Genomic DNA, 21,693 nt, shown 5'->3' with positions numbered 1-21,693 from the left:
CGTACTTTGACGTAGCTAATAAAATGTGAAATGATTGATTACTTAATAAAAATAAGATAATGGTTATAAATAATTTTATTATGGATTATGTTCTTCAATAATTTTATTATTTCCTTAAGTAATTACCACTTTTTTTGGCACACCATTTTATTGACCAATACAATTTATTTTATCGCATTTTATTATTTACAATCTCACCACTGATATTGTTTATTCTAATACTTTGTAACGTATACCAAAGGGAACCTGTTTCAGAATCGATACATGTTATCTTCAAAAATATTTATACAACGCTGAGTTACGGACAATGAATGAAATCTTTTATAAATAATCTTCTATTTTCCATTTGTTTTGATTATCGTCAAAAAAACAAATTTAACCTTGAGGTTGAACATTTATTTTTAGGAATATTAACTAACATTATAAAAATTTCTTACTTGGGATCCATTGTGCTTATCGTATATTCTTCGCCTGTATCTTATAAGTAAATACAAGTCCCAAGATACGAAACGCATACACCGTGTTTGTTTAGTGGGTCGATAAGAATGTGCCAGCATCGCATTGTGTACAAATTTTTTTTTCGGTGGAATGCGACTCGTATCAAAATCCAAGCATTAAATTGTAACAAAAAATTATGTCAGCAATTTTACTTTTATTTTTATTATTGTTGATACTAGAATATATACAAATCTAGTTTATGATATGACATAAAAATTATAAGACAATATTATTGAAATTTCCAGGAAAAAATTGCCAAATTTATAAATTAAAAAATACAAAATTTGCATTAAATCATATCTACTGTATTTTTAAGAATTATGATATGATATGTATGTTAAATTGAAGCTAAAAGAGTCTAGTTTATGATATGATATAAAAACTATCAGATAATATTATTGAAATTTCCAGGAAAAAATTGTTAAAGAGGAAATTGCCAAATTTATAAATTAAAAAATACAAAATTTGGAATAAATCATATCTACTGTATTTTTAAGGATTATAATATGATATGTATGTTAAATTGAAGCTAAAGGAGTCTAGTTTATGATATGATATAAAAACTATCACATAATGTTATTGAAATTTCCAGGAAAAAATTCTTAAAGAAGAAGTTGTCAAATCTATAAACCAAAATTAATACGAAATTTTGACAGAATCATATTGACTGTATCTTTAAGAATCATGATATGATATGTATGTGAAATTGAAGCTAAAAGAGTCTAGTTTATGATATGATATAAAAACTATAAGAGAATATTATTGAAATTTCCAGAAAAAAATTGTTAAAGAAGAAATTGCCAAATTTATAAATTAAAAAATACAAAATTTGCAATAAATCATATCTACTGTATTTTTAAGAATCATAATATGATATGTATGTTAAATTGAAGCTTAATGATTCTAGTTTATGATATGATATAAAAACTATACGATAATATTATTGAAATTTCCAGAAAAAAATTGTTAAAGAAGAAATTGCCAAATTTATAAATTAAAAAATACAAAATTTGCAATAAATCATATCTACTGTATTTTTAAGAATTATGATATGATATGTATGTTAAATTGAAGCTAAAAGAGTCTAGTTTATGATATGATATAAAAACTATAACACAATATTATTGAAATTTCCAGAAAAAAATTGATAAAGAAGAAATTGCCAAATTTATAAATACAAAATTTGCAATAAATCATATCTACTGTATTTTTAAGAATTATAATATGATATGTATGTCAAATTTAAGCTTAAAGATTCTAGTTTATGATATGATATAAAAACTATCACATAATGTTATTGAAATTTCCAGGAAAAAATTGTTAAAGAAGAAGCTGTCAAATCTATAAACCAAAATTAATACGAAATTTTGACAGAATCATATTGACTGTATCTTTAAGAATCATGATATGATATGTATGTTAAATTGAAGGTAAAAGAGTCTAGTTTTTGATATTATATAAAAACTATAACACAATATTATTGAAATTTCCAGAAAAAAATTGTTAAAGAAAAAATTGCTAAATTTATAAATTAATAAATACAAAAATTGCAATAAATCATATCTACTGTATTTTTAAGAATCATAATATGATATGTATATTAAATTGAAGCTAAAAGAGTCTAGTTTATGATATGATATAAAAACTATAAAATAATATTATTGAAATTTCCAGAAAAAAATTGTTAAAGAAGAAATTGCCAAATTTATAAATTAAAAAATACAAAATTTGCAATAAATCATATCTACTGTATTTTTAAGAATTATGATGCTATGTATGTTAAATTGAAGCTAAAAGAGTCTAGTTTATGATATGATATAAAAACTATAAGACAATATTATTAAAATTTCCAGAAAAAAAATTGTTAAAGAAGAAATTGCCAAATTTATAAATTAAAAAATACAAAATTTGCAATAAATCATATCTACTGTATTTTTAAGAATTATGATATGATATGTATGTTAAATTGAAGCTAAAAGAGTCTAGTTTATGATATGATATAAAAACTATAAGACAATATTATTAAAATTTCCAGAAAAAAATTGTTAAAGAAGAAATTGCCAAATTTATAAATTAAAAAATACAAAATTTGCAATAAATCATATCTACTGTATTTTTAAGAATTATGATATGATATGTATGTTAAATTGAAGCGAAAAGAGTCTAGTTTACGATATGATATAAAAACTATAAGACAATATTATTAAAATTTCCAGAAAAAAATTGGTAAAAAAGAAATTGCCAAATTTATAAATACAAAATTTGCAATAAATCATATCTACTGTATTTTTAAGAATCATAATATGATATGTATGTTAAATTGAAGCTTAATGATTCTAGTTTATGATATGATATAAAAACTATACGATAATATTATTGAAATTTCCAGAAAAAAATTGTTAAAGAAGAAATTGCCAAATTTATAAATTAAAAAATACAAAATTTGCAATAAATCATATCTACTGTATTTTTAAGAATTATGATATGATATGTATGTTAAATTGAAACTAAAAGAGTCTAGTTTATGATATGATATAAAAACTATAAGAGAATATTATTGAAATTTCCAGAAAAAAATTGGTAAAGAAGAAATTGCCAAATTTATAAATACAAAATTTGTAATAAATCATATCTACTGTATTTTTAAGAATCATAATATGATATGTATGTTAAATTTAAGCTTAAAGATTCTAGTTTATGATATGATATAAAAACTATCACATAATATTATTGAAATTTCCAGGAAGAAATTGCCAAATTTATAAATTAAAAAATACAAAATTTGCAATAAATCATATCTACTGTATTTTTAAGAATTATGATATGATATGTATGTTAAATTGAAGCTTAAGGAGTCTGGTTTACGATATGATATAAAAACTATCACATAATCTTATTGAAATTTCCAGGAAAAAATTGTTAAAGAAGAAATTACCAAATTTATAACTTAAAAACTACAAAATTTGCAATAAATCATATCTACTGTGTTTTTAAGAATTATGATATGATATGTATGTTAAATTGAAGTTAAAAGAGTCTAGTTTATGATATGATATAAAAACTATCACATAATGTTATTGAAATTTCCAGAAAAAAATTGTTAAAGAAGAAATTGCCAAATTTATAAATTAAAAAATACAAAATTTGCAATAAATCATATCTACTGTATTTTTAAGAATTATGATATGATATGTATGTTAAATTGAAGCTTAAAGATTCTAGTTTATGATATGATACAAAAACTATCAGATAATATTATCGAAATTTCCAGGGAAAAATTGTTAAAGAAGAAATTGCCAAATTTATAAATTAAAAAATACAAAATTTGCAATAAATCATATCTACTGTATTTTTAAGAATTATGATATGATATGTATGTTAAATTGAAGCTTAAAGATTCTAGTTTATGATATGATACAAAAACTATCAGATAATATTATCGAAATTTCCAGGGAAAAATTGTTAAAGAAGAAATTGCCAAATTTATAAATTAAAAAATACAAAATTTGCAATAAATCATATCTACTGTATTTTTAAGAATTATGATGCTATGTATGTTAAATTGAAGCTAAAAGAGTCTAGTTTATGATATGATATAAAAACTATAAGACAATATTATTAAAATTTCCAGAAAAAAAATTGTTAAAGAAGAAATTGCCAAATTTATAAATTAAAAAATACAAAATTTGCAATAAATCATATCTACTGTATTTTTAAGAATTATGATATGATATGTATGTTAAATTGAAGCTAAAAGAGTCTAGTTTATGATATGATATAAAAACTATAAGACAATATTATTAAAATTTCCAGAAAAAAATTGTTAAAGAAGAAATTGCCAAATTTATAAATTAAAAAATACAAAATTTGCAATAAATCATATCTACTGTATTTTTAAGAATTATGATATGATATGTATGTTAAATTGAAGCTAAAAGAGTCTAGTTTATGATATGATATAGAAACTATAAGACAATATTATTGAAATTTCCAGAAAAAAATTGTTAAAGAAGAAATTGCCAAATTTATAAATTAAAAAATACAAAATTTGCAATAAATCATATCTACTGTGTTTTTAAGAATTATGATGTGATATGTATGTTAAATTGAAGCTAAAAGAGTCTAGTTTATGATATGATATAAAAACTATCACATAATGTTATTGAAATTTCCAGAAAAAAATTGTTAAAGAAGAAATTGCCAAATTTATAAATTAAAAAATACAAAATTTGCAATAAATCATATCTACTGTATTTTTAAGAATTATGATATGATATGTATGTTAAATTGAAGCTAAAAGAGTCTAGTTTATGATATGATATAAAAACTATCACATAATGTTATTGAAATTTACAGGAAAAAATTGTTAAAGAAGAAGCTGTCAAATCTATAAACCAAAATTAATACGAAATTTTGACAGAATCATATTGACTGTATCTTTAAAAATCATGATATGATGTATGTTAAATTGAAGGTAAAAGAGTCTAGTTTTTGATATTATATAAAAACTATAACACAATATTATTGAAATTTCCAGGAAAAAATTGCTAAATTTATAAATTAATAAATACAAAATTTGCAATAAATCATATCTACTGTATTTTTAAGAATCATAATATGATATGTATATTAAATTGAAGCTAAAAGAGTCTAGTTTATGATATGATATAAAAACTATCAGATAATATTATTGAAATTTCCAGAAAGAAATTGTTAAAGAAGAAATTGCCAAATTTATAAATACAAAATTTGCAATAAATCATATCTACTGTATTTTTAAGAATTATAATATGATATATATGTCAAATTTAAGCTGAAAGATTCTAGTTTATGATATGATATAAGAACTATCACATAATATTATTGAAATTTCCAGGAAAAAATTGCTAAGTTTATAAATTAATAAATACAAAATTTGCAATAAATCATATCTACTGTATTTTTAAGAATCATAATATGATATGTATATTAAATTGAAGCTAAAAGAGTCTAGTTTATGATATGATATAAAAACTATCAGATAATATTATTGAAATTTCCAGAAAAAAATTGTTAAAGAAGAAATTGTCAAATTTATAAACTAAAAAATAGTACAAAATTTTCAATAAATCATATTCACTGTATTTTTAAGAATCATGATTTGATATGTATGTTAAATTGAAGCTAAAACAGTCTAGTTTATGATACGATATAAAAACTATCAGATAATATTATTGAAATTTCCAGGAAAAAATTGTTAAAGAAGAAATTGCCAAATTTATAAATACAAAATTTGCAATAAATCATATCTACTGTATTTTTAAGAATTATAATATGATATGTATGTCAAATTTAAGCTTAAAGATTCTAGTTTATGATATGATATAAAAACTATCACATAATATTATTGAAATTTCCAGGAAAGAATTGTTAAAGAAGGAGCTGTCAAATCTATAAACCAAAATTAATACGAAATTTTGACAGAATCATATTGACTGTATCTTTAAGAATCATGATATGATGTATGTTAAATTGAAGGTAAAAGAGTCTAGTTTTTGATATTATATAAAAACTATAACACAATATTATTGAAATTTCCAGAAAAAAATTGGTAAAGAAGAAATTGCCAAATTTATAAATACAAAATTTGCAATAAATCATTTCTACTGTATTTTTAAGAATCATAATATGATATGTATGTTAAATTAAAGCTTAAAGATTCTAGTTTATGGTATGATATAAAAACTATCAGATAATATTATTGAAATTTCCAGGAAAAAATTGTTAAAGAAGAAATTGCCAAATTTATAAATTAAAAAATACAAAATTTGCAATAAATCATATCTACTGTATTTTTAAGAATTATGATATGATATGTATGTTAAATTGAAGCTAAAAGAGTCTAGTTTATGATATGATATAAAAACTATAACACAATATTATTGAAATTTCCAGAAAAAAATTGGTAAAAAAGAAATTGCCAAATTTATAAATACAAAATTTGCAATAAATCATATCTACTGTATTTTTAAGAATTATAATATGATATGTATGTCAAATTTAAGCTTAAAGATTCTAGTTTATGATATGATATAAAAATTATCACATAATATTATTGAAATTTCCAGGAAAAAATTGTTAAAGAAGAAGTTGTCAAATCTATAAACCAAAATTAATACGAAATTTTGACAGAATCATATTGACTGTATCTTTAAGAATCATGATATGATATATGTTAAATTGAAGGTAAAAGAGTCTAGTTTTTGATATTATATAAAAACTATAACACAATATTATTGAAATTTCCAGAAAAAAATTGTTAAAGAAGAAATTGTCAAATTTATAAACTAAAAAATAGTACAAAATTTTCAATAAATCATATTCACTGTATTTTTAAGAATCATGATATGATATGTATGTTAAATTGAAGCTTAAAGACTCTAGTATATGATATGATATAAAAACTATCAGATAATATTATTGAAATTTCCAGAAAAAAATTGTGAAAGAAGAAATTGTCAAATTTATAAATTAAAAAATAGTACCAAATTTTCAATAAATCATATTCACTGTATTTTTAAGAATCATGATATGATATGTATGTTAAATTGAAGGTAAGCTGAAATTTCCACAAAAAAATTGTTAAAGAAGAGATTGCCAAATTTATAAATTAAAAAATTACAAAATTTGCAATAAATCATAACTGCTGTATTTTTAAGAAGCATAACATGCTATGAATGTTAAATTGAAGCTTAAAGATTCTAGTTTATGATATTATATAAAAACTATAACACAATATTATTGAAATTTCCAGAAAAAATTGTTAAAGCAAAAATGGCCAAATTTATAAGTTAATAAACACAAAATTTGCAATAAATCATATCTACTGTATTTTTATGAATTATGATATGTATGTTAAATTGAAGGTTAAAGAGTCTAGTTTATGATATGATATAAAAACTATAAGACAATATCATTGAAATTTCCAGAAAAAAATTTTTTAAGAAGAAATTGCCAAATTTATATAAATTAAAAAATAATACAAAATTTTCAATAAATCATATTGACTGTATTTTAAAGAATCATGATATGATAGGTATGTTAAATTGAAGCTAAAAGAGTCTAGTTTATGATATGATATAAAAACTATAAGACAATATCATTGAAATTTCCAGAAAAAAATTGTTAAAGAAGAAATTGCCAAATTTATAAATTAAAAAATAATACAAAATTTTCAATAAATCATATTGACTGTATTTTAAAGAATCATGATATATTATGTAAGTTAAATTGAAGCTAAAAGAGTCTAGTTTATGATATGATATAAAAACTATAAGACAATATTATTGAAATTTTCAGAATGTCCTCAAGAATGAGGTGAATGATGTGTAAAATAATAATTTTGTGGTCTATTTACTGTTGCTAAGTCTTGGGAGTTTGAGTACAACCAGAATACTAAGCGTCAAAAAAAAGAATAGTTTAACCTTTCCAAAGAAAAGAAAAAGCAAAGCGTTAATGGCGTTATTGACTCTTTTAATGTTTACTTACTTATTTTGACTTGAAGATAGAATTTTTAAAACTTTAGCATAAGAATTGGAACTGACCAATAGCGATATTCGCTTTATAAGTGGAATATATAAAATTTTGTCTAATTCTTAAAAATTAAAGAATAATTAAGAAACCGTAATAAATGTCACTAATTTAACTATTAAAGATACATAAAACTGCAACATTTATCATTTTTATTCGTTCCCGGAATGAAATACGAGAAGATGAGCTGAGTCGTGAATCTCAAACACGTAGACTCGTTATGCTCTGAAAACTAATTTCCTGTGAGTTAAGTTGAACTTTGTCCTCAAGTTTTTTTACACAATTTTATCACGAAAAAAAATCTTTTGTAAGAAACTCCAATTATATTTTAAATGAATTTTATCGAGATATTTCGAAATATTTACGAAAATCCGCTTTTAAATTTTTTAAGTACCACTTGACACGTCATTTCCATGTATCTTAAGCTTCACAACAAAGTCCTTATCCGGCTTTAAAAAAAAGGTTTTTAGGTGAATTATCAAGGATAATCTTAAAATATGTTTATCTAGTACAAGGTCAAATATTAAGATAATGAAAAAAGTTGTTTTTTTTCTAATTTTCATTTATATTAAATCTCATTTATTTTACCTCTTAATTAACTTTATAAAAAAATTAAAAACAATTAGGAATTCTATGTTTATCATTGATGTAGTAAGAAAACCGCTATTTATAATTTTCTCAATGGCATCATACCTTTATTTTGAAAAACTAATGTCGCAATCGTCGTTTCATTTCGTTTGGTCTGCTGGCAAGTTTTGTCAGAAGCGTGCAGTAATTCGAATAAGCTATTTCAGCTGACAGAGACCTTGAATCAGCTGTAGCATAAACGTAAACAAATACTGGTTACTACTTATTTAAATATTTCCTAACGGTATGAATGATTAAGATTAAAACGTTAAAAAGATTTATATTATGAAGATTGATTGTTTGTGTTTCTTTACGCACACGAAAAAAAAAGCTGGAATTGTTTATATTACTTTTTCTTTATTTGAAATGACCAAAAAGGCGAGCAGGTTCGAGTCTATTTTCGAAAGCGCGTTAACTTTTTGTAAAAGGGGCACAGAAAAACGACGGTGTGGACGAAATACGGGTTTCTTTTCGAGTTTATTTATGGCGATTTTATAGGTCGCCTTCATAATTAGACTTGTTTCAAAGCTTCAGTTTTAAATTTATGCATCCGAGCGTTATTTTTTTCCGAAAGTAGATTCATGAAAAGAAGTAGATCAAAACAAAAACATACGTTAATATCTCTTTGTTTTTTCAATAAATTTTTGAAAATTTATTTTTTCTTTGCTTAATTTTCAAATCAGATAACATCATAACATAAACATCATCATTTAAAACAATACGACATTTTCTGTATTATTTTATAAGTAATTAAGGATTAATATGTCTAATATTTCCAAAGTGGTTAGATGGGGATATTAATTTTTGTAGGTTGGTAATACTTAATGATGGATTAAAATAATTTATATCGAATGCATTTATGGTTAATTAGAACTTATTCTTGATTACAAACTTTTTTTATATCTATACTGTTTTATGAGTTGTAATCAATTTAGTTTTAGTAAAAATTGTCAAATTGCAAAGATGGAAACTTTCACCCTTGGGGGTTGGTAACTCAATCAATGGTAGTTAATGGGTTATATGCTGGGAATTTCATATAACTCACAAGACGTCTTTGTAGTAACGTCTCTCAAGACGGCTAAACGGAATGATTCTAGTTCTAGGTCTTGTGTTAGTTCTAGTGATAGTACTACTGCAAAACTAGAATTAACACTAGACCGAGAACTAGAAACATTCGGATTTAGCCGCACGTCTTTCAAGACGGCTAAACCCGAATGATTCTAGTTCTAGGTCTTGTGTTAGTTCTAGTGATAGTGCTACTGCAAAACTAGAATTAACACTAGACCGAGAACTAGAAATATTCGGATTTAGCCGCACGTCTTTCAAGACGGCTAAACCCGAATGATTCTAGTTCTTGGTCTTGTGTTAGTTCTAGTGATAGTGCCAGTGCAGAACTAGAATTAACACTAGACCGAGAACTAGAAATATTCGGATTTAGTAGCACGTCTTTCAAGACGGCTAAACCCGAATGATTCTAGTTCTAGTTCTAGGTCTTGTGTTAGTTCTAGTGATAGTGCTGGTGTAAAACTAGAACTAACACTAGACCTAGAACTAGAAAGTGTCGGGTTTAGCAGTGCGTCTCTTAAAACGACTAAACCCCAATCTTTCTAGTTCTAGGTCTAGTGTTAGTTCTAGTTTTAGTTCAATAAAAATATGCAACATAGTGATATTTTATGCTAACTGCCGTTACCTGCCATTTACCGGCCATTTTAAGAGACACACGGCTAAACTCGAAACTTTCTAGTTCTAGGTCTAGTGTTAGTTCTAGTTTTAATGCAATAAAAATATGCATCATAGTGATATTTTATGCTAACTAGTGCTACCTACGACTGTCACTAGAACTAAGACTAGACCTAGAACTAGAAACATTCTGGTTTAGCCCCACGTCTTTCAAGACGGCCAAACCCGAATGATTCTAGTACTAGGTCTTGTGTTAGTTTTAGAGATAGTGCTAGTGCAAAACTAGAACCAACACTAGACCGAGAACTAGAAACATTCGGATTTAGCCGCACGTCTTTCAAGACGGCTAAACCCGAATGATTCTGGTACTAGGTGTTGTGTTAGTTCTAGTGATAGTAGATAGATAGATAGATAGATAGCCATTTATTGTCACCAACAAAAAGAAACAACTCATATAAACTTTTGTACATTTAACACTAAATTAATATTAATATTGTAAGCTTAACCTTTCATTTATGATACAATTTAACAAATCAAAATTTCATCTTCACTCTTGTTTGTTTTGGTAACTATTTCGGTGTCAACCGTGGTATTCACATAATGAGACTGAGTTCGTATGCTCGTGATATTTAGTCCGTATAAAGCCATACTTCCTGGTATATCTCCTTCATTCAATTCCATTCTTGTCGGTCCCAAGCTATCCTGTGCCATGTTACTCCACCACAACTCCTCTTAAACTCATCTTCCCAGCTGGCAGTTGGTCTTTCTTTTCTTCTCTTTTTGTCCATTGGGTATCATTCTAAGATTTTCTTGGTCCATCTGTTATCTTTTACTCTTATAATATGACCCGCCCAATTCCACTTTCGGTCCAATACTATTTTTCCAATATCCTTCTATGCATTGCTCTTGCTGTTACTCTAATTTTTTTAATCATTTTGTTTGTTAATATCCATAATTGTCTCGCATCCATAAATGATGACAGGGAAGACACACCTTTCACACAATTTTTTCTTTTCCTCCATTTCTATGTTTGATTTCCATATATTTTTGTATCTATTAAACATCTGCCCTCCCATTGTCATTCTCCGTGTTATTTCTTCTTGTGTGTTTTTAGTTGTAATCTTTTGTCCGAGATATTCGAAATGTTCTACTTTGTCGATTTTCTTTCCATTAACAATTATTTTATTTTTTTGTTCATAATTTATGTACATTGCTTTTGTGTTGCTCATATTTATCTCCAGACCAATTTGCTTTCCTCTTCTCGATAGTGTTTCTAGCATTTTTCTTACTACTGTTTCGTTTTTTCATATAAGTACTATGTCAACAGCAAACTTTAGCCTGTTCAACCATAACCCATTTATTCTTATTCCCAAGTTTTTTCATTCTTCTTCTACAAACATTGTTTCCAATACTGCATTGAATAGCTTTGCAGAAGTCACATCAATCCATTTCCTAAAGTTATCGTCGTTTTATCATTGTTTATTTCGATGTTTAGTTTTAAGTTTTTATATATATAGTTTAATACACGAATGTACTGGTCTTTCAAGACGGCTAAACCTGAGTGTTTCTAGTTCTATGTCTCGTGTTAGTTTTGGAGATAGTGCTAGTGCAAAACTAGAACCAACACTAGACCGAGAACTAGAAATATTCGGATTTAGCTAGTGCAAAACTAGAACTAACACTAGACCGAGAACAAGAAATATTCGGATTTAGCCGCACGTCTTTCAAGACGGCTAAATCCGAATGATTCTAGTTCTAGGTCGTGTCTTAGTTCTAGTGATGGTGCTGGTGTAAAACTAGAACTAACACTAGACCTAGAACTAGAAAGTATTAATAAAAAATAATTAATAATCCCTAATCTTTCTAGATCTAGGTCTAGTGTTAGTTCGAGTTTTGGTTCAACAGAAATATGCAACATAGTGATATTTTATGCTAACTAGCGCTACCTGTCATTTATCAGCCATCTTATGAGAGGTCTAAACGAAATGTTTCTAGTTCTAGGTCTTGTGTTAGTTTTAGTGATGGTGCTAGTGCAAAACTAGAACTAACACTAGACCGAGAACAAGAAACATTCGGAGTTAGCCGCACGTCTCTCAAGACGGCTAAACCTGAATGATTCTAGTTCTAGATCTTGTGTTAGTTCTAGTGATAGTAGATAGATAGATAGATAGATAGCCATTTATTGTCTCAGAAGACGTCTCTGTAGTAACGTCTCTCAAGACGGCTAAACGGAATGATTCTAGTTCTAGGTCTTGTGTTAGTTCTAGTGATAGTGCTAGTGCAAAACTAGAATTAACACTAAACCGAGAACTAGAAATATTCGGATTTAGCCGCACGTCTTTCAAGACGGCTAAACCCGAATGATTCTAGTTCTAGGTCTTATGTTAGATCTAGTGATAGTGCTACTGCAAAACTAGAACTAACACTAGACCGAGAACAAGAAACATTCGGATTTAGCCGCACGTCTTTCAAGACAGCTAAACCCGAATGATTCTAGTTCTAGGTCTTGTGTTAGTTCTAGTGATAGTGCTAGTGCAAAACTAGTATTAACACTAGACCGAGAACTAGAAATATTCGGATTTAGCCGCACGTCTTTCAAGACGGCTAAACCCGAATGATTCTAGTTCTAGGTCTTATGTTAGATCTAGTGATAGTGCTACTGCAAAACTAGAACTAACACTAGACCGAGAACAAGAAACATTCGGATTTAGCCGCACGTCTCTCAAGACGGCTAAACCCGAATGATTCTAGTTCTAGGTCTTGTGTTAGTTCTAGTGATAGTGCTAGTGCAAAACTAGAATTAACACTAGACCGAGAACTAGAAATATTCGGATTTAGCCGCACGTCTTTCAAGACGGCTAAACCCGAATGATTCTAGTTCTAGGTCTTGTGTTAGTTCTAGTGATAGTGTTAGTGCAAAACTAGAACTAACACTAGACCGAGAACTAGAAACACTCGGATTTAGCCGCACGTCTTTCAAGACGGCTAAACCCGAATGATTCTAGTTCTAGGTCTTGTGTTAGTTCTAGCGATAGTGTTAGTGCAAAACTAGAACTAACACTAGACCGAGAACTAGAAACACTCGGATTTAGCCGCACGTCTTTCAAGACGGCTAAACCCGAATGATTCTAGTTCTAGATCTTGTGTTAGTTCTAGTGATAGTGCTAGCGCAAAACTAGAATTAACACTAGACCGAGAACTAGAAATATTCGGATTTAGCCGCACGTCTTTCAAGACGGCTAAACCCGAATGATTCTAGTTCTAGGTCTTGTGTTAGTTCTAGTGATAGTGATAGTGCAAAACTAGAATTAACACTAGACCGAGAACTAGAAATATTCATATATTATACAACAAGACGATCGAAAATACTCGATAATACGAGAAAAAACACCACTCGACCTTCGGTCTCGTGGTGTTTCAGGCAATACGTCGAGATTCGTGTATTTTCGATTGTCGTGTTGTATATGGCTAGACTATTTCATGAATAAAAAATATACATATTTTTAGAATTTTTATATTTTTTAATAAATTACATTGATTGTTATAGAAACATGCATGGATGTCTCGAAATTAATTAAATGTCAAACAAGCGATAATACAAAGGTTCGTATTATCGTTCTCCATGGTTACGGCCAAATAACCGCTGAAATACTCGTAATTGACGGAAAACCGCGAATTCTTATTGGCTGTTAACGATATGAATGAAATAGTCGGATTTAGCCGCACGTCTTTCAAGACGGCTAAACCCGAATGATTCTAGTTCTAGGTCTTGTGTTAGTTCTAGTCATAGTGCTACTGCAAAACTAGAACTAACACTAGACCGAGAACTAGAAGTATTCGGATTTAGCCGCACGTCTTTCAAGACGGCTAAACCCGAATGATTCTAGTTCTAGGTCTTGTGTTAGTTCTAGTGATAGTACTAGTGCAAAACTAGAATTAACACTAGACCGAGAATTAGAAATATTCGGATTTAGCCGCACGTCTTTCAAGACGGCTAAACCCGAATGATTCTAGTTCTAGGTCTTGTATTAGTTCTAGTGATAGTACTAGTGCAAAACTAGAATTAACACTAGACCGAGAACTAGAAATATTCGGATTTAGCCGCACGTCTTTCAAGACGGCTAATCCCGAATGATTCTAGTTCTAAGTCTTGTGTTAGTTCTAGTAATACTGCTAGTGCAAAACTAGAACTAACACTAAACCGATATATAAAAGATTTTATCCCAAGTAAGTTGATAATATTCAATGATTAATTCAAATAGTCTATAGCAGATGTATATCTTATAAGGTATTGTTTGGTCGGAAATTGTCAAGCTGTAAATTATTTTTAACTTTTTAGAGCGCTTTAAATATTAACCGGAAATTCCTAACGGTCAGTTACCAGAGGAATGGAATTCGTGAATGCATCTAATTTTAAACAATTCAAATCGATTTGTCGTAAAGATTGGAACGGGAAACAATTTTCAATCCGAAAATAACATATCGTTATAATTTAACCTGTTTATAGCTTTCTGAATCATTCGGCGTTTCGATTTATATAATCCAATTTCGTATACAAATTTTTATGGCATAAAATGTAATAAAAAGTAAATATTTCTGGACCTATTAACGCGCATTGAATCGAAATCTCTTCATTTTATGGTACTTTTACGTTTAATAACTTCGGGACTTTATTACCTGTAAAATTTCCAAGTAATTATCTAAATATCATCAAAGAAAATTAACCACAATTATCTCTTCGAATATTATTACATCATTAAATAAATATTTAGATTGTTTGTGTTTTATGAACGATAATCAAAAAAAAACCTCATTTTTTCCATGATCTTTTTACATAATCTTTTATTCTTGGAAAATCTGAATGTTTATTTATGTTGTAAAGGTTTAATCCCATTGTTTGGATGTTACTTAAAAATTTATGACATCCCAAAATCCTCATTTACTTTTTTTCTAAATTTATGCAACTTTCAGTTACGGATTTATTTATTTACAAAAATAAAATCTGTTATCAATTTTTTTTGGTCCATACCGCAAAAAAATGTCGTTTTCTTAACGATAAGGAAGTGGTTTTAATCTCTGTGGCTCTTTTGGTTTAAACGTCCTAGATTTACCAGAAAAATTGTGTAACATTAAATAAACTTCCTCTTCTCATTTTTTAGATGTATGGCATACAATGGTTATTAACGTTATTGGTGATATCATCACTTTGCGTCAATGAAATTCATACAGTACGACCGGCTTTCGATCTCCAAGGGGACTATTGTCTAACAAAAACTGGACCAAGATGTTGTTCAGGACGAATGGATGCCTGTTCAAGACCGATTTTAGGTACATTATGTTATTGCGATGATTTCTGTGATTCAAGAAAAGATGAAGACTGTTGCCCGGATTATTGGAGCGTTTGCAGAAATGACCCCGAGCCGATTGTTGCAAGTTGTCGCTATCAAAACCAAGTGGTCGAAGTTAATAAAAGCATTAAGGATAATTGCAATTTGTGTAAATGTAATTTGTGGAATATGACATTTGCGGAGATTTTATGCGAAAAACATACTTGTTTAATTGAACCGGATGTTATTAACACTGTTAATCAACATTATGCCAGATATGGATGGACTGCTACGAATTATACCAAATTTTGGGGTAGAAAACATGAAGAAGGTATCAGATTACGATTAGGTACGAAACAACCGCATCGTTTCGTTAAAAGAATGAATCCAGTTAGACTCGTTTACGACCCATATACTTTACCAAAAGAATTTGATTCGGACAAAACATGGCCTGGATACATATCAGGTATCATTGATCAAGGATGGTGTGGTTCTTCTTGGGCTTTATCAACTGTAGCGGTAGCTTCAGATAGATACGCTGTGATTTCGAAAGGGTTGGAAGTCGTCCAACTCAGCGCTCAACATCTTTTATCTTGTGATAATCGCGGTCAACAAAGCTGTGATGGTGGTCATCTTGATAGAGCTTGGAATTATTTTAGAAAATTCGGTTTAGTCGACAATGATTGTTTTCCTTATAAAGGTACTAATGAAAAATGTCCTTTCCCAAGGAGTGGAAATTTAAAAACAGCTCGTTGTGCACAACCTACCAATGAATTTCGCACCGATAGATATATGGTTTCACCAGCTCATAGAGTTGCTAACGAATCTGATATTATGTATGAAATTATGCATAGTGGACCAGTACAAGGTAATTATGGTTATCATTAATTGATTGATGTAAATCCAAATTTCTTTTTGTAGCCACAATGAAAGTGTATCATGATTTCTTTTCTTACCAAGGAGGTATTTACAAACATACTGATTTAACTGATAATGATAGAACTGGATATCATTCCGTTAGAATTGTTGGGTGGGGTGAAGAATATTCTTATTCTGGAGTGCAAAAATATTGGGTAAATTATAATAATAAAATATTTTAACTATGCGAAGTTAGACCCAATATATACAATTTTGACTATAACAAGAGAACCTTTCTTTTACACAAATTTTACACCAAAACTTTCTCTCTAAAACGTTCTCAATGCACGGGATTTTACCAACAATAAGATGTAAAACCACGAATTCGTCTCATTTACACCTTTTCAAAATTTTCTTGAAATTTATGCATCTGAGAACAAAAGTGTAAAAGAGCAATATTGTTAAGATTAAAGTTTGCGAAAACTTTTACACTAAAACTTACGAAGTTCATGAAATTTCTATATTTTCGTATTTTTCTCAATATCTATGCATCTGAGAGCAAAAGTGCAAAAGAGCAATATTGCTAAGAATAAAATTTGCTATAACTCTTATTCGAAAAGTTTTTTTGTAACATGCTGCGATATCCAAGTGTTATCATTAACTGCTTTGAAAACAACTAAATTAATAAAATTTTTATATTTTTGTATTTTTCTCAATATCTATTCATCTGACAGCAAAAGTACAAGAGAGCAATGTTGCTAAGAATCAAATTTGCTACAACTCTTGTTCGAAAAGTTTTTTGTAACATGCTGCGATATCCAAGTGTTATCATTAACTGCTTTGAAAACAACGAAATTTATGAAATTTCTATATTTTCGTATTTTTCTCAATATCTATGCATCTGAGAGTTAAAGTGCAAGAGAGCAATGTTACTAAGAATAAAATTTGCTACAACTCTGGTTCGAAAAGTTTTTTTGTAACATGCTGCGATATCCAAGTGTTATCATTAACTGCTTTGAAAACAACGACATTTATGAAATTTCTATATTTTCGTATTTTTCTCAATATCTATGCATCTGAGAACAAAAGTGCAAGAGAGCAATGTTGCTAAGAATAAAATTTGCTACAACTCTTGTTCGAAAAGTTTTTTTGTAACATGTTGCGATATCCAAATGTTATCATTAACTGCTTTGAAAACAACGAAATTTATAAAATTTTTATATTTCCGTATTTTTCTCAATATCTATACATCTGAGAGCAAAAGTACAAAAGAGCAATGTTGCTAAGAATCAAATTTTCTACAACTCTTGTTCGAAAAGTTTTTTTGTAACATGCTGCGATATCCAAGTGTTATCATTAACTGCTTTGAAAACAACTAAATTTATAAAATTTTTATATTTTCGTATTTTTTTCAATATCTACACATCTGAGAGCAAAAGTGCAAGAGAGCAATGTTGCTAAGAATAAAATTTGCTACAACTCTTGTTTGAAAAGTTTTTTTGTAACATGCTGCGATATCCAAGTGTTATCATTAACTGCTTTGAAAACAACGAAATTTATAAAATTTTTATATTTTCGTATTTTTCTCAATATCTATGCATCTCAGAGCAAAAGTGCAAGAGAGCAATGTTGCTAAGAATAAAATTTGCTACAACTCTTGTTCGAAAAGTTTTTTTGTAACATGCTGCGATATCCAAGTGTTATCATTAACTGCTTTGAAAACAACGAAATTCATGAAATTTTAATATTTTCGTATTTTTCTCAATATCTATGCATCTGAGAGTTAAAGTGCAAGAGAGCAATGTTATTAAGAATAAAATTTGCTACAACTCTGGTTCGAAAAGTTTTTTTGTAACATGCTGCGATATCCAAGTGTTATAATTTACTGCTTTGAAAACAACGAAATTTATAAAATTTTTATATTTTCGTATTTTTCTCAATATCTATGCATCTGAGAGCAACAGTGCAAGAGAGCAATGTTGCTAACAATAAAATTTGCTACAACTCTTGTTCGAAAAGTTTTTTTGTAACATGCTGCGATATCCAAGTGTTATCCTTAACTGCTTTGAAAACAACTAAATTTATAAAATTTTTATATTTTCGTATTTTTCTCAATATCTATGCATCTGAGAGGTAAAGTGCAAGAGAGCAATGTTGCTAAGAATCAAATTTGCTACAACTTTGGTTGTAAACATTTTTTTGTAACATGCTGCGATATCCAGGTGTTCTCATTAACTGCTTTGAAAACAACTAAATTTATAAAATTTTTATATTTTCGTATTTTTCTCAATATCTATGCATCTGAGAGGTAAAGTGCAAGAGAGCAATGTTGCTAAGAATCAAATTTGCTACAACTTTGGTTGTAAACATTTTTTTGTAACATGCTGCGATATCCAGGTGTTCTCATTAACTGCTTTGAAAACAACTAAATTTATAAAATTTTTATATTTTCGTATTTTTCTCAATATCTATGCATCTGAGAGGTAAAGTGCAAGAGAGCAATGTTGCTAAGAATCAAATTTGCTACAACTTTGGTTGTAAACATTTTTTTGTAACATGCTGCGATATCCAGGTGTTATCATTAACTGCTTCGAAAACAACGAAATTCATGAAATTTCTATATTTTCGTATTTTTCTCAATATCTATGCATCTGAGAGGTAAAGTGCAAGAGAGCAATATTGCTAAGAATAAAATTTGCTATAACTCTTATTCGAAAAGTTTTTTTGTAACATGCTGCGATATCCAAGTGTTATCATTAACTGCTTTGAAAACAACTAAATTTATAAAATTTTTATATTTTCGTATTTTTTTCAATATCTACACATCTGAGAGCAAAAGTGCAAGAGAGCAATGTTGCTAAGAATAAAATTTGCTACAACTCTTGTTTGAAAAGTTTTTTTGTAACATGCTGCGATATCCAAGTGTTATCATTAACTGCTTTGAAAACAACGAAATTTATAAAATTTTTATATTTTCGTATTTTTCTCAATATCTATGCATCTCAGAGCAAAAGTGCAAGAGAGCAATGTTGCTAAGAATAAAATTTGCTACAACTCTTGTTCGAAAAGTTTTTTTGTAACATGCTGCGATATCCAAGTGTTATCATTAACTGCTTTGAAAACAACGAAATTCATGAAATTTTAATATTTTCGTATTTTTCTCAATATCTATGCATCTGAGAGTTAAAGTGCAAGAGAGCAATGTTATTAAGAATAAAATTTGCTACAACTCTGGTTCGAAAAGTTTTTTTGTAACATGCTGCGATATCCAAGTGTTATCATTTACTGCTTTGAAAACAACGAAATTTATAAAATTTTTATATTTTCGTATTTTTCTCAATATCTATGCATCTGAGAGCAACAGTGCAAGAGAGCAATGTTGCTAACAATAAAATTTGCTACAACTCTTGTTCGAAAAGTTTTTTTGTAACATGCTGCGATATCCAAGTGTTATCCTTAACTGCTTTGAAAACAACTAAATTTATAAAATTTTTATATTTTCGTATTTTTCTCAATATCTATGCATCTGAGAGGTAAAGTGCAAGAGAGCAATGTTGCTAAGAATCAAATTTGCTACAACTTTGGTTGTAAACATTTTTTTGTAACATGCTGCGATATCCAGGTGTTATCATTAACTGCTTCGAAAACAACGAAATTCATGAAATTTCTATATTTTCGTATTTTTCTCAATATCTATGCATCTGAGAGGTAAAGTGCAAGAGAGCAATATTGCTAAGAATAAAATTTGCTACAACTTTTGTTGTAAACGTTTTTTTGTAATATGCTTCAATATCCAAGTGTTCTCATTAACTGCTTCAAAAACAACGAAATTCATGAAATTTCTATATTTTCGTATTTTTCTCAATATCTATGCATCTGAGAGGTAAAGTGCAAGAGAGCAATATTGCTAAGAATAAAATTTACTACAACTTTTGTTGTAAACGTTTTTTTGTAATATGCTTCAATATCCAAGTGTTCTCATTAACTGCTTTGAAAACAACTAAATTTATAAAATTTTTATATTTTCGTACTTTTCTCAATATCTATACATCTGAGAGCAAAAGTGCAAGAGAGCAATGTTGCTAAGAATCAAATTTGCTATAACTCTTGTTCGAAAAGTTTTTTTGTAACATGCTATGATATCCAAGTGTTATCATTAACTGCTTTGAAAATAACGAAATTCATGAAATTTTTATATTTTCGTATTTTTCTCAATATTTATGCATCTGAGAGCAAAAGTGCAAGAGAGCAATGTTGCTACAACTTTTGTTTGAAAAGTTTTTTTGTAACATGCTGCGATATCCAAGTGTTATCATTAACTGCTTTGAAAACAACGAAATTTATAAAATTTTTATGTTTTCGTATTTTTCTCAATATCTATACATCTGAGAGCAAAAGTAGAAAAGAGCAATGTTGCTAAGAATCAAATTTTCTACAACTCTTGTTCGAAAAGTTTTTTTGTAACATGCTGCGATAACAAAATGTAAAACTACGATTTCATCTTATTATCATTATATTATTATCACCTTTTCGAATTTTTCTCGATATTTATGCATCTGAGAGCAAAAGTGTAAAAGAGCAATATTGTTAAGAATAAAGTTTGTTACCACTTTTACACTAAAACTTTTATTGGCTAACTTCGTATGGGTAAATATTTCTTGTGTTTATTAATTTTTTTGTTAATTTTAGAAAGTTGCAAACAGTTGGGGGACCGAATGGGGTGAAAATGGTTATTTTAGAATAGTAAAAGGACACAATGAATGCGAAATAGAAACGTTTGTTTTGGGAGTAATCCCGTTGATTCAATCGGAAGAGATGAAATAAATAAAAAGAATATAATGAGAAAATTTGTGCCATCTCCGACGTTTTTTAATTTATTAGATTATCTGGATTCTTTATTTATACGCTAACTGCCCTTGTATGTGTTCTGATTTTATTATTTTTAATTCTAATTATAATTGAACAAAATATTAAAAGTAATGATATAAATTATGTTCAATTTATTTTTAATTTAAGTTAGCTTTTATGTATTAAGTCATGTTTATGTATTAAGTCTGTATTGTATCATATGATTTTATTAGATGCGATGCTATTTTTCTATGTGTATACACTGTTCGTAATAAGTACAATAAAA

General features: G+C 27.8%; 1 protein-coding gene and 1 long non-coding RNA gene across 4 annotated transcripts in view; one reads left to right on the top strand and one right to left on the bottom strand.

The window, feature by feature from the left end:
- Positions 1-21,655, top strand: part of LOC111424450 (Secreted Wg-interacting molecule) — a 42,776-nt gene extending 21,121 nt beyond the window's left edge. For all 3 annotated transcript variants that reach the window (XM_023057983.2, XM_023057984.2, XM_023057982.2), the window contains exons 2-4: positions 15,534-16,569; positions 16,623-16,774; positions 21,249-21,655. In XM_023057983.2, the coding sequence (XP_022913751.1) occupies positions 15,534-16,569; positions 16,623-16,774; positions 21,249-21,383 (1,323 nt within the window). In that variant the 3' untranslated portion in view covers positions 21,384-21,655. The remainder of the gene's footprint in view (positions 1-15,533; positions 16,570-16,622; positions 16,775-21,248) is intronic.
- Positions 86-636, bottom strand: LOC139430408 (uncharacterized). The gene is made up of 2 exons (XR_011640896.1): positions 438-636; positions 86-380 (listed from the first exon to the last, which is right to left on the bottom strand). It is a non-coding gene; the product is annotated as an uncharacterized lncRNA (long non-coding RNA).
- Positions 21,656-21,693: the final 38 nt, after the last annotated feature.

This window comes from Onthophagus taurus, chromosome 7 (genome assembly GCF_036711975.1).
Source record: "Onthophagus taurus isolate NC chromosome 7, IU_Otau_3.0, whole genome shotgun sequence".
In the NCBI taxonomy this organism is placed as follows: domain Eukaryota; kingdom Metazoa; phylum Arthropoda; class Insecta; order Coleoptera; family Scarabaeidae; genus Onthophagus; species Onthophagus taurus.
The sequence above is the reverse complement of the archived record's forward strand: the minus strand, read 5'-3'. Positions and strand labels throughout refer to the sequence as shown.